Source organism: Pongo abelii, chromosome 2 (genome assembly GCF_028885655.2).
Source record: "Pongo abelii isolate AG06213 chromosome 2, NHGRI_mPonAbe1-v2.0_pri, whole genome shotgun sequence".
Taxonomy (NCBI): domain Eukaryota; kingdom Metazoa; phylum Chordata; class Mammalia; order Primates; family Hominidae; genus Pongo; species Pongo abelii.
The window spans coordinates 37,520,633-37,535,449 of record NC_085928.1 but is presented as its reverse complement, the minus strand read 5'-3'; the positions used below and the strand labels follow the sequence as shown (position 1 = coordinate 37,535,449).

The window sequence follows — 14,817 nt, the reverse complement described above, 5'->3', positions numbered from 1 at the left end:
AAAAAGATAAGAATCATCGTTCTTGTCTCATTCTAGAATATATATAAATTTTAAGACTTTGGACAGGAAAGAGATTGAGAGTAGACCACAGAAATAATCAGCACTACATGATTTCAAAGCCATGGCATCTGAATTTTTGTTTTAGTTTTCTTCATAGTCTTCATTTAAGTCTAGAAAGAATTTTTTTTGTAAAAGAGCTTAAATATAATTTAAGTTTAGGTTGTAAGTTACTTATATAGCTCATCACCAAACAATATATGGCCTTGAGGGTTTCAATTTTAAACATAGAAAAAGAGCTAAGGATATAAGACAAAAGTCAACATATACAAATATGTTAAGACAATTTATATAATGATATGAGATCATGGATATACTCCCAATAACAGGTGAAATTTATATTTAATACAATATTTTGAAGGAATTTGATTAAAATTCCACATATACTAGTAATGGTGACACAATATTGATAGTCTCTTTAAAGTAGGAAAAGGTAAAATGAGGAAAGAACAGGCCTGTGGTCTTTTGTCCTCATTCTGAAATCCTTAAATCTCTAAAAAGCTGAAATCTTTCTCATTTGGCAACACAACCTGTGTGGAATGAAAGTCTTTATTTATCATGCTTGTTGTAAATATTTATGTATTTTGTGGTAAAAACAGATTGATTATGAGAATCCAGCTATCTTAAGCCAGAAACTAAAGAGATTTGCAAAAACATGAAATAATAGACATACAGAAATCAGGGTGGAATAGGGATGTATCACAACGGAACATCTGTTCATTGTTGAGGCTGGTAATAGAGATGTGAGAGGGATGTCATTATATTATACTTCAGACTTCTGTGTATAATTATAAATTAACAGCAACTAAAAATTAAATGAAGTAATTGAATAAAAGTTTAAAACATAACAAAAAGTTAAACCAAACAAACAAGTAAAAAAGATTTAGAAAATTTAAAGGAACTGCCCTTTACTATAGTCTTTCTTAGTCATGTTTACTTGGAATAAATATTGCCCCAGTGACACATGTACTTTAAAATTAGACTTCTTTATCATTTCCTCTTATTATCAAACTTCTCCCACCAACTTTCCACCTCAAATTAGAACTCATAATGGGCAACATAAACTTATTTGTCTTCTAACTCCCTAAATGTTTGCTTTTTTTGGTCTTATTTTTGGCTTTCTACCATCTGATAGAGGCAGAGATGGGCAAAAGGGGTCATTAAAAAAAAAAAAAGTATTAGCAGTCCACAAGTGTTATAACCTAAGTAGGATAGTGGGATAGAAAAGCATAAACAGGAAAAGACTTCTGAGTGCATGAAGATGAGATAGAGCTTTGTGTAGGCAAGTTCACTTCCCCAAAAGCAGAAAATCACTGAGAAGAAATAAAAAGTAGGAAATCACTTCTCTGGATGTTTAAATATTGTCATAATTTTGAAAAGTGATTTTTTAAAATAGCTTTTTTCTTATTAATGTATTTCATCAAATGGGGGAAGATTGGAGAAAGTGAGAAAAGGAGAGAAGAGAAGGAGGAGGACCAGGAGGAAGTTAGAGAAGGAGCAGGAAGAGGAAGAAAACAGTTATTATTTATCAGATATGGAAAATGAGGCAAAGAAGGTCAAATGTGTGGAAAAAATGGGATCTTCCACTCTTGGTTATAAGCATCAAGTGGTCAACAATACATTAAAAAAAGTAAGTGCCAATGAAAGAACTTGTCTTGCCTACATTCAACTGATATTCATATTAAGTATTCAGATTTGGCTGATTTCTTTCACCTATAAAATGACAAAAAAATCAAGTAATCCGCTGTGATGAGAAATGACATTCTGAAAAGAAAATTTCTTTCCTGATTAAAAGCAAATAAGGAAAAGTTATTCTCCAGAGGTAGGGGAGAGGATTACCCTGAGTTGTCTTTGCCAGTTCAGTTGTTCGTGGAATCTTAGTTGTGAAAGGTTCTTGGGTGGATTGGTCTGTTTCTTCTAGAGAAAACACAGTAAGATTGCTTGTTTTAAATAATTACCATTATGAATATGACCAAAAAACCCATATTCCTTTCTGCCCCATGCAATAATAAAAGGATAAGTTGCATTTAGAAATACACTCAGTCATCACAATAATTCAAAGTTAGTGGTACATTTTAATAACTCATTTATGATATCTGCTGTTTTACACTATTATTTTAACGATTGTTATAAGGATTTCCAAAAGCTTTTAGCTCAGGATCATTGTATCATTAATCTAGTTGTGGCTATTCTTGGATATGGCTCATATATGAAAGTCTCCTAGTTGCCTCGATGTATTTATCTCCTTCACGTCTCTTTCCTGCCCATAAATCCCACATGTTATTTTGATGAGCTGGAAAGGAAATATATCATATGAAAAGATGTATATTTACATCACATAAAACAAATATTCTATGTTTCTCATGTGAAAATCAGAGCGTATGTTTGACACACAGACACAATCCTCTTGACAAAATAAAAAAAATACATACAGCAATACTCCCATTCCCATGTTACGTTGAAATCATATATTATACAGACACAGCAAATTACACTGTTCACTTTGCCCGTACTGGATCCAAGGAAATACTTGGTATAAATGATACACTGCTGTCTTTTTGTTTTCTGTCCTGCTTTTGTATTCTCTTGATTCTGCTCAAGAAATATACTTGTGATAATTGACAGGTAATGGTTTTGATGTGAATAAACCAAGACACATTAGAAAAATAGGGAGTAGAAGTTAAATAATTAGCATATTCAGTCGTGGTTTTTGAAAAGTACTTTTAACTTTGCCATCATGGGCGCCATTGATTTTGCAGAAATAAGCTAGATTAGATGAATATTTGATTAGAATATATTTGCTCAATTTTAATTTTTTCTTCCAAAAGGATTTTATTTTAAGATGTGATCAGTAACTTTATTTCAGTAGATACCTACAAAGAATGGATTATTAGAAAAGGAATGAAGGGAGGCAAACAGGGCCACTGACTTAAACAAAGCCATATGGGATGCAGTGTAGACAGGAGAGAGGAGCCAACAAACACAAGCCAGAACTCTAACTTTTTGGTTCATTTTCAACCAAGAGGCAGGCAAACTGGAGTTTCCCACACAGTGAACACATTTGTGTTGAACTCCTTGAAAGCATGTTCAGCTCATCCCAATGGACCTTTCCAACTTACCCACCCTTGTTTCTCCAGGCAACTACCTGCTCATCAGTTTAGTCTAACTGTCATTCTTTGCCCTGTGCCTCTTTCCCATCTGTCTGTAACTTGAAAGAACCATTTGCATCTTTGACTGGTCAACTCTCATTCCAACTTGAAGACCCAGTGTAAATGACCCTAATCTGAGAGGCCTTCCCTTATTTTTCCAGGTAGTTTGTTTGTTCAACATGTTGCTCTTTTCTCTATCACACTCATTGTAATTAGTATAACATTGACGTTAATCCTAGGCACCCTGGCGGCTGAGTGTGTAGATTGTAATCCTGGCTCTGACACCAGCTGTTTCACCTTGGCCAAACTTTTAAACCCTCTATGCCTCAATTTTCTAATCTGTAAAATGGAGTAAGTAATAGAACTTACTTCACAGAGTTACATGGTTTAAATTTTAAAAAGGCATGTAGTGTATTGGGTGGCACAGAGGCTGCAGTATTATAACCAAGTCCTGTCTTCATATTAGAGGGTGAGCCCTCTATGGTAAGGACTCCTCTTTAAAAGTTTCTTTTTAGAACTGCATCACCTAACAGTGCACCCAGTAAAGGCTTAATAAATACTAGATAAGTAATTTTTCTTCCCAAATGCAGTTTAAAATACAGAAAAAGCAACAAAAAAGAACAGCATTGATTTAGGAACATTTTCCTTTTTAGAATACTTAAAATTCTTAAGTATTCTAAATCATACTTAATAACCAGAACCAATTTAACATATCTTAGATGTGTTAAAACATTCTCATTTTATATTGAAAATCAGCATAAATATTAGGACAAATACACAGTTAATGTAAAAGTATTGAGTGAAATGGATTTTTAAATAACTTGTTATTTAGAAAAAATCTGTGAACATAATGTATTATGGTTACTTTAACGGAAATTCCTAAAAGGCAAGCCCTCCTTGAACAAATATTAAAACGAAATTTACCCAGAGTAGTCTGTAGTTCCTCTTGACTAGGACTTGGGGAAATCATAGGTATAAAAGGGATGCCTCGTGTCTCTAGAGGAGCTGCAAAAAGAAAAGGACCAAGTTTGTAAATTTTTAGATTCAAAGCCAGCAACAGACCAGATTGGTATTACATGAAATTCCTTCATTTGAAGTAGAAAAAGGAAAGAAGAAAGTTAAGTGTGCGCACAACTTTCAGGAAAATGACTGTGGAATATTAGAAAAATGGTTCTCAACTGTTTTTCCACCAGGACACACACTACATGACGTTCTATTCTTGAACCAATCCATCAGAATGGCTGGTTGAGATGGGGTGTGGGTTAGACACAGTCCTGGACTATTGGCTGTAGCTTTGTCCCTCTCTCCCCCATTCAAGAGAACATGCATGATTACCAAATGAGTGAGAATATCATCATTGTTGGTATTATCTCCTTGAGTCTGCTTGAGCAGACTCAAGTAACAAATCAGTGGCAATTTTCAGTATTTTGACCAATATTGATAATTACTTGCAGTATCTTTCAAACTTACCACGTACTAGTATGTTACATTACAGCTGAGAACCACTAGACCGATGGAAATTGTTAAATGGGCACCATTAGTAAACACAGTGGACTCGTTTTGAAACATGGCGATAGATGAAGTAAATGAAGATGTATTCAGTAATGTCTTAAGGTGGTCTTCAAAGCAAACCCATTACAACACTGAAATAATTGCTTTTCTGTTTTGGAAAGAGTAATAATAATGAGAATGAAATGATGAAATGGATTGAGAAGAAATGATGTTTCAACAGGATCATTTGAGAAAGGCCTGCAATCTTGATGGTAGCAAAGAAAACAGAGTTGGTCAATATGGGAAAACCATTACCTATTGTTGTCTTTGGTGGCTCAAATCTAAAGGTAACAGGTTGCAGAACTATGCCAAAAGCAAGCCAAAGGAACATATTTATGAGAATTACTACCTGGCAAAGTCAAAATAGTTTCCTTATTTTTTAGATGCATTGATTTAATAATTTAAATGTTCTCTAAGAATTGTAATAAATAAGAGAAAATTCTTCACGTTAGATGCCAATTAGAGAACTTAGTTTAACCAAAACTTTGAAGTTCTCATTCACTGTCACTTTGGGGAAAATTTTGAGTAGGCACCCACTTTTTTTTACTTAAAAGTACATCCATAGTTATAATGTAGCTATATTTACATTTTGAAAGGATATGAGAGTTGGCTTAGTTAACAATGATATTTATAATTTTAGCATGATCTACTCAATGAATCTATGTACTATTCCCTCACTTCACCAAGGAAAATATTTCAACCAGATGATTCCATTTACCCAAAAGAAATATGCATTTCATACCCATATTTTTTCTCTAAATTTCTTCCATATCACAACCATTAAAAATATATTTACTTCAAGAATTTTTTTTGAAAAATATACTTCTTAGCCAGAAGGATGAAATAATTAATTTACCAGGTTCGCTCTGAGAGACCTCGGGGTATGGTTTAAGAGGAAGGAGCACATCTTTTGGAGCTGAAAGAAAAAGATTATAAAACACTGCTTACTCTGAATATCCCAACTGGAGTGAGCTTAACCCACAGATATAAAAATCCCAGAAAGCATGAATGAAGCAAAAGTATTTTTACAATGGTTAATGACCAAAGTTGAGAAGATGCCTGTTTTCTTCAAAATGGAAAAATGTTACCATGCAGGGAAGGTTCTCGTGGCAGTGAAACAGAAATGAAGTCAGTCACAGTTCATTTTGAAGTCTTCCTTGAGGAAGAAGAGGAGATAGCTAACATAATTAAACAATGAGGTAGAGCTCCCTCAAGTGGCTTTCAAAACAGAAAGTCAGTTTTTGCACAAAGTGGTTAGCTGCTGTTTGATATTCATGCTTAAAGTCCACTAACAGCAACAAAAAATGCCTTCTGCCATGATTGTAAGTGTCCTGAGGCCTCCCCAGAAATGTGAAACTGTGAGTCAACTAAACCTCTTTCCTTTATAAATTAAAAAAAAATATGTATCTTAGATAAAGTACAAAAGTGGCTACAAATTGGGGGAAACAATAAGAAATGGAAAAATCCTGAATATGTAAGAAGATATCACAGTCTTATTCTAAATGGCCTTGCAGTTGCTGGGGGGAGAAAATGAAGCAAAAGGAATCAGCTAGTCATTAGAAGATACCACATGTAAAGTTAATGATAGTGCTTGTTACATAGTAAATGATAGCTGTTGCCATTTTTGTCTTCTTTAGTGATGTGGCTTCCAGTATATTAGGTGTCAAGCATGCTTGACATAAGCATACGAAAACAAAAGACAAAAATGTCAGCTGAACAATAGGCCTACTCGTATATGCAGTGCCTGAAATCCAGTATATTTTTTAATGTTTGTGTTCTATTTTAGCAAAATTAAACAGTAGATTTGAAACTCGGTACCGTATTTCTCAGTGGGGAAAATATTAGGGTGATTTGTCTATTTGTTAGTACCAGATTTCTGCAACAAAATCTCATTCCACAAATAGTGTAAAGTACTTCAACTCAGTTTCCCCACAAACCTACCCAGACCTACTCTCTCAATGAAAGGTTTTCCTACCACACTAAACCTTTCATACACACCAGTATCTTTTTGTCAGGCAGTGTAATTTCCTTGCATCTTATATAATGCTGGAAAAAAAATTATGATTCAGGCTAGAACTTTGCCTCAGAAGAAAGATGAAGAAAACTGTTTTTTTTTTTTTTTATTATGAGGTGGCCAAGCACCACTTTACCATTAGTGGAGAAATAGGTTATATAAAATGAACAATCTTTTTTTTAAAATTATTATTACACTTTAAGTTTTAGGGTACATGTGCACAATGTACAGGTTAGTTACATATGTATACATGTGCCGTGTTGGTGTGCTGCACCCATTAACTCGTCATTTAGCATTAGGTATATCTCCTACTGCTATCCCAGCCCTCTCCCCCCACCCCAAAGTGTGATGTTCCGCTTCCTGTGTCCATGTGTTCTCATTGTTCAGTTCCCACCTATGAGTGAGAACATGCAGTGTTTGGTTTTTTGTCCTTGTGATAGTTTACTGAGAATGATGATTTCCAATTTCATCTATGTCCCTACAAAAGACATGAACTCATCATTTTTTATGGCTGCATAGTATTCCATGGTGTATATGTGTCACATTTTCTTAATCCAGTCGATCATTGTTGGATATTTGTGTTGGTTCCAAGTCTTTGCTACTGTGAATAGTGCCACAATAAACATACGTGTGCATGTGTCTTTATAGCAGCATGATTTATAATCCTTTGGGTATATACCCAGTAATGGGATGGCTGGGTCAAATAGTATTTCTAGTTCTGGGTCCCTGAGGAATCGCTACACTGACTTCCACAATGGTTGAACTAGTTTACAGTCCCACCAACAGTGTAAAAGTGTTCCTATTTCTCCGCATCCTCAAACTATACTACAAGGCTACAGTAACCAAAACAGCATGGTACTGATACCAAAAGAGAGATACAGATCAATGGAACAGAACAGAGCCCTCAGAAATAACAATCTCTTTTTATTGTTTTTGGGAAGCATGTTTAACTTGCATGCCACATCTGTTCTTAGACTACGCTGCTAAGTATTAGTGAAATTACAATTGTGAAAACTGGTACACTGAACAGAAACTTGACTCAGAACTTTTATGAGCTAAAAGGTAACATCCAAGGGAATTTGAAAATATGGATTGTTTTCTTAAAGAAAAGAGGAAACTTTAAAAAGATTAGTGGTTGATAAGGTAGAGAAAGCCCACCACAACAGTGAACATTTTGCCTTTGCATGTAGTTTTTTTGGGGATTCAAATAGTAACATGAGAAATTTCCAGCTGCAAATGAAACAAAATGTTTATCTTGAGGCTGAAGAAGGCACTTTGATTTAGCTCTGTGAAGGCCATGAACATTCAAAGCAGCCTTTAATTTATAAATAAGCTAGTTAGTTACAGTACTACACCAAACAAAAAGGAGCTGGGATTAAGGAAAGGAGAAGCTGAGAAGAGATGTAGTACTAATAAATCCACCATACTGTAAATACATTATTCACTGCTGCTCTAGTTTACTGAGGAATTTAGGCTGGGGTAATGTGGATTCCAGCTGCTAAAATTGGCACTTTTCTTTTTAACCGTGAAGTGATGATTTAATAAACTGTCATAGCAGCCTTCCTAAGCAGGTGAAATCAGTGGAAAGGAAAGAAATAGAAATATTTACAGGAAAGTAATATGACTCATTCTCCTACTTGGTCAACTACAGCTCCAAGAAATTCAAGTTGTTTTTTCTTTTTTTCCTATGTGGCATTCCTCTGTATATTAAATTGAACAAGAGCATGATCCCTAAAACCTACACTTTCATGCTGGGAGAAACTCATCAATGAAAATAATGATGACAATTTTCTGAGAAAGCAGTTTTGATTTCTTTATAAGAATATTTACTATTATTATAATTTTAGATTTAATTATATTAACCAACTTATACCATTTATACTAACCAATCTGTCTTTTTGAATAAAGCATACCACTCCAAACAAAAGTCAACACAAGACAAGTAGGAATGCACAATGTCTGTCATAGACAAACATAAATGAATGTGCATGAATGTTTTGATAGAGTTAGAAAATAATTAATGTGTTTGCTTTTGATAAAATTAGGATATGAAGTCTGCAATAAGGTTTACCCTGGCGATAGGCTACAAAGAGACTGATTCTCTTAAAAAAGTAAGACATATAGACTACATACTGTATTCTATTCCTTTAATCTATACTCTCTATTCCTTTATTCTAACCTTGTACGATTAGGTCCAGTCTGAGAGGAAGCCCCGTTGGAGGCCACCTGCTGGCTTTTCCCGTGCTCTTGGGCCACCCTCCCTTCTATCTCATTTGAGGCCTTTTACTTTCCATTATTTCTGTTGTATTTTTCTCTATTTGTCCATGTTTTCATTTCTCCATGTTACTTCCCCTCTACCTACAAAACAGCTCGAATGCTCTAATATCTTAAAAAAAAAAAATCATTCCCTTGACATGGCTTCTCCTTCAAACAATCCCTCTCTCTTGCTCTCATTCCTGTAATAAAAAAAAACTGTATATCTGCCTCGGCTTCCTCACCTTTTAGATGTATTTTCTTCATCCACTGTGGTCCAGCCTCCACTCATTTCCTGCAACAATGCCTTAATCATATTCTTAGGTCCAGAAACTCTGAAAGCTGAGTTTTCTCTTAATCTGTTCAATAGCAAAACATAACTTGTACTGATCTAAGGGCTGTTTATAGGTTTTAGTTATTCTGCTTGGTAAGACTATTCACCCTGCTCACTGAATACATATTAATGTTTCTAATCAGTGGTATATGTACTCACGTAAGTTTCTAAAATCTGGAAACTGCTAATTCTGAAGCATGCAGCCCAAAGGTTTCAGAGAGTGGGATTCTGGACATGCACAGTCAAGCTGGCAGCCTCTTCTGACCCCTCTCCATCTCATTGCCACTGCAATGCCATTGCCAACCTTCCCTTCTTAGGCCTTTTCCTGCCTCATCTCCCAACTCCTTTCCTGATTCTCTCTTATCTTTTTTGACAACATCTGGAAGCTCTTTTTCCTCTGCCTACTCCTTGAATATAACTATGCTGCCTAAATATTGGATTTCCGGTTTCTTATTTTCTCCATCTATATTTTCTCCTTTATGATGTTATCCAAGATTTAAGAACTATCTAGATGTAAACAAATGGCTCCTAAATCTCTGCCCCAAATCCTGACTTCTGTTTAGAAGTCCAGAGAACATCTTCAACCATCAGTTAGGGTCTTCCCACTCAAAGTCCTACTGGCCCTGCAAGCCTAGCATGTACACACCCATCTTTATTCCTCTCTCTATTCCCTGTTTCAGTTAATGGCATTATTATCTACTAGTTGCCCAGTCTAGGAACAGCATTGTCACTCTTCTCTCCATAACAGCATTCAGTCATTCTCTAGGTCTTTGTAGTTCCATATCCAAAGGCATTTCAGCATTATTCCCTTAGTTTCCTTTCTACCACAATTAGTTCAATTTCTAAGACTTATCTTTCTAGATTATTGCAAACCTACTAAGTGATTCCTGGCTACTAATCTTTTTTTTTTTTTGCCAGTTAATATTCCATTTAAAAAAATCACAGCCATCTTTCTAAAATACAGATGTAATTACATCACTCCCGTGATTACAAAAAGAAACACACAAAATTTTAATGTCTCCTAATTGTCTGAAGAAAAAAATTTTGAAGTGCTTAGCATAACCTAAAAGCCCTCAAACATATGAATCTAATTTACATTAAGTCTTCATCTCTCAATAATCTCATCATATGGCCAGCAATGTAGTCATTCTAAATCATGCTTGTTTCTCAGCTATATGGAGCACGGAGTCTCACTCTGTCACCCAGGCTGGAGTGCAGTGGTGTGATCTCGGCTCACTGCAAGCTCCGCCTCCCTGGTTCATGCCATTCTCCCGCCTCAGCCTCCCTACGTAGCTGGGACTACTACAGGTGTGTGCCACCACGCCCGGCTAATTTTTTGTATTTTTTAAGTAGAGACGGGGTTTCACCATGTTAGCCAGAATGGTCTTGATCTCCTGGCCTCGTGATCCGCCCACCTCGGCCTCCCAAAGTGTTGGGATTACAGGCGTGAGCCACCGTGCCCAGCCTGGAGCACTTTTTATACCTCTGAATCTTTGCTTCCTTAAAAATCGTCAATGGCTACTTGCCTATTAAAATCTATCTTAAAGCTCATTTTCTTGATCATACCTTCTCTAATTCATACATTTAGAATGTATTACTTTTCTGTTATTTCATTTTTTGTTTATATCACTAACCCATTAATTACTGAGATTTGCCTTGTTTTATAGTTATTGATATTATTCCTGTTTTCTCCACTGCACTGTGTTGGGTGGTAGAGATCATATCGAATTCTTTTAATCCTGATTTTATCCCTAAGCATGGAACCAGGCAGATAAGTGGCAATCAATGTTTGCTGAATTGAACATGCATTAGTGCATTTTTTTTTTTTTAGAGCAAATCTGGAAATGGTGGGCAATTCCCATGAACCAGCACTGTACTTTGCTAAGAAACATTTTAAAGACTCAAATTGACCTCTCCCAAAAGTCTCTAATTCTTTTCCAGGGAATTGTAAAACATTATTTAAAAATCTAGGCTAGGCATGGTGGCTTACACCTGTAGTCCCAGCTACTTGGGAGGCTGAGGCAGGAGGATCACTTGAGCCCAGGAGATCAAGGCTGCAGTGAGCTATGATTGCATCACTACATTCCAGCCTGGGCAACAGAGCGATATCCTGTCAAAAAAAAAAAAAAAAAAAAAAAAGAAAAGAAAAGAAAGAAAGATCTAAAGAAATAATTTATTAATCACATCAACGGCATATACAAGCTTAAAGAGATTTTGAGGCAAAGAGGAAGGCACTGAGTCACTAAAACTTGAGGGAAAAGCATACTGATATTTAATATATCATCAGGCAAGTAAGCAAATTGCTGAAAACTCCTGATTTGAATTCTCATATTTGAGAAGAAAGACATCTTGCCTCTAGGAAAATTGTTTAAAAAATAAAACTATTTTAACAAAGAATAAAATTACATAGTACATCCTTAAGGGGAAAAAATAAAAAGCTTTACGAAAAAACGGCAAAATGTCGAGAAGATGATAATGAAACGTTGTAGAATAGTAATGATAACAGAATGATCTTAAGGAGGCAGTTCTCTACCCTGCTCATCCCAACTCCTATTTTGACAAAAAGTATAAATGGAAATAATTGTTAACTATTGTTATCTTGGCTTGCTCAATTCTAAACGTATTGTCTTCTAAGACTATATCAGAAAAAATACATTTATTAGGTGAATGTCCAATCAGGTTTCTCCCTAATATAAATCTGGCAATATTTTAAAGTATGTAATCCAAGCAAATGATTGCTTTATGAACTCTAATTATCATTTTAAACACTAAGGCTCAATTTTTAAGAAATATTTAGAATTAAACACTTATTCTTAATTAGTTCACAAAAAACTCCCCTTAAAACCAGTTTAACTGAAAACATAAAACTAACTACAGAAATCCTGAAGAGTGTGACTACACATAAGAATTTTCCAAAGGGAAGAGACACGTTGAACATTCATGAGGATTTGGATAGCTTGCTGAAATCTAGATTTACTTCCTGGTTTGCTCCTGATGACTGAAATCTATCCCAATGCCTGGGGGCCAGAAGGTTGACCACAAAGCCAAGACAGCTCTTGGTGTAGTAAGGAACTCATAAGGAATACAGAACTCTGTTGAGCCAGGAACCTCCTGTTTAGACTCCAAGTTAAATGGCACCTATTCTCTGAATTCTAAATCATTCTTCCAAGGTAGATGTGGAGAAAAGCCACTTTCATTTTGGTGTGGACATGGAGTGTGGGCCCAATTTGTCAAGATTCCTCATTAAATGTAATAGATAATTCAACTGAGTGGCTGGAAGGTTTTTTCTAAAGGCCTCACTGGATGAAGCTGGTGTTATGCCTAGGAATCCATAGAATGCAAGTGCTGTACAATGAATCTGAGACTGACTTCCTCTTTGATACAGGTCAAGAAATTGAAGTTTGTTACTTCTGATCTCTCTCAGAATACATTTTGAGATAAATGTCACAATAAAACATAACTCTGTCCTGACCTCAGCACTACATTTTACATTTTTAGACTTTTACCGAAGAGTTTATTTCTCCAGGATACTAATACATATTAAACTACACATGTCATTTACCCTCTGTTTTTTGAAGTATAACCCACAGGACCTGGTAAACAAAGTATTGGGTTCATTAGGGTGTGAATTTGAGCCTACCTAAAATCTAAAAACTGTTTGAACACTTCTGAGAAAACTGAAATGTGGTAAGAGTTGCCTTATGATTATTCCTGGGGGTGCCACATCCCTGGGGCAAGGGAGAACCCTGATCATATGGCAGGGCCAACACTAGATTTACGGACAGAACCTTAACTCTGAACATGTGGAGCTGGAGAGGTGACAGAAGACCACTAAGAGAGGCCCTAGTTCTCCAGGAGGCAGTTCTCTACTCTGCTCATTCAAACTCTGGATAGAAAGTATAAATAGGGATAGTTGTTAACTATTTGTGTTGTTACAGGGATCAAGATCATGGGTTAGAGTTTGTATGAAAAACAAGGTGTTGGTAGAATTAAGGCAAGTTTTTTTTTTTTCTGCCAAAAGTGGTCCGCTCTTTATAACTTAGCTGTGGGAGAACATTTGAAGAATGTGGTTCAAGAGAAGGACTAGCTAACAGAGATTTTAAAATATATAACTTAAAAATAATTTTATGATAGTAAATTCCAAAGGTATATGAAAATAGAAAAATAGTAGAATGAATTCTTAGGTACTCACCACCTGGCTTCAATAATGGCCAACTCATGCCCAGTAGGGCAAATATTAAATATTAAAAGAGGAAAAAACTTAACTATTCAATATATTAGTGTAATGAGATTATACTAATATTTTTTATACTGAAAAGGAAAAGTAAATAAAGTCACTCAAATGTACTGTTATCTATAACAAATTAATTTCCATTAATTTCTACAATTGAAAATAAGCTGATCTTTTGCAAGTGAGATGAGGTTTTTTTTTCTTACTTCCTGTTTATAATATTGGCTATTTAGTGGTACAAATTTACATTCTAGACTTCAGGGCAAAGGAGATTCTCTCTAGCCTGCTACCACCACCACCAAATTGACTATACCACAGCAGCAATAATAACCTTTGCTTATACAATCTGGAAAACATAGGAAGTGAATTCAGGCTTGCTTCCAAAATGCTATCATTTTAAACTATAGCTTAGAAATTCTTTGGCTCTGGAAATGTTCTATATGCTTTTAGGAGCATTTAGGAATTTATAATAATTGTACCTTTAAAAGGAAAGAGAAAAAACTCACAGTATTTCCCAGATTCTCTAGTTAAAAATAAGCTTGGCTTTTTAGAGAAAGTTGTTCAGTTACCCGTGGCTTCCTAAGGCCACTTGAAGACTTCATGTAAATAGTGGTGGTAATACCCATGAAATGTCTGGGTCCTTGAAATCCCTACCCTGGATACTTTGCAAACATGAGATTACCTTCCCCATATGTGAACAAAAGGCCTTCTCAGATGATTGGCAAAAAACAGATTTGTAGCTAAAGAAACCATTGTGTGTGTGTGAAAGAAATTTCTTAACCCAAGCTATGTCTCCATCAATTTGTAAAATAGAATGTGACAGGGAAACAACTCAATGTGGACATAGTACAATTTATGTATCCAAGTAAATGGCTAAACATCATTGCCTCCATTTGTAAAAACACTAATTTATCATTTGTGGGGCAGAACAAAAGTCTTTATCTTTGTGTTTAGTGAAATATTTGAGCATAGTGTAGAATTGGCAGCATTTTTTGTAAGTCAGGGAATAAGAGAACTTTAGTTCTAGGAAAGACATTTTACCCTTGGCACAATTCTCTGCCTTTTGACTGCGATCACAGCTTTACTAGATGAACCAGTGGGCACTCCTATGGAACTTCTGAAATTATCATACTACATATGATACAACATGAGATTTAAACATAAGTGAAATATTGACCTCACTTCCACCAAGTCTCATGTTTCACTGAAGCAGAGTGGGACAGTAGAA

The 14,817-nt window shown here is 35.4% G+C and overlaps 1 protein-coding gene across 50 annotated transcripts in view; it reads right to left on the bottom strand.

The window, feature by feature from the left end:
- The window catches only part of ABI3BP (ABI family member 3 binding protein), a 255,427-nt gene that overhangs the window by 41,447 nt on the left and 199,163 nt on the right, over positions 1 to 14,817 (bottom strand). For 27 of the 50 annotated variants that reach the window (XM_063721849.1, XM_063721853.1, XM_024245147.3 and 24 more), the window contains 3 exons: positions 5,614 to 5,673; positions 4,131 to 4,211; positions 1,897 to 1,974 (listed from right to left, as the gene is read on the bottom strand). In XM_063721849.1, coding sequence (XP_063577919.1) covers positions 1,897 to 1,974; positions 4,131 to 4,211; positions 5,614 to 5,673 — 219 coding nt within the window. Of the gene's footprint in view, positions 1 to 1,896; positions 1,975 to 4,130; positions 4,212 to 5,012; positions 5,061 to 5,613; positions 5,674 to 14,817 lie in introns of all 50 variants that reach the window. The other 23 variants (XM_024245145.3, XM_024245155.3, XM_024245156.3 and 20 more) reach the window with 1 other exon arrangement.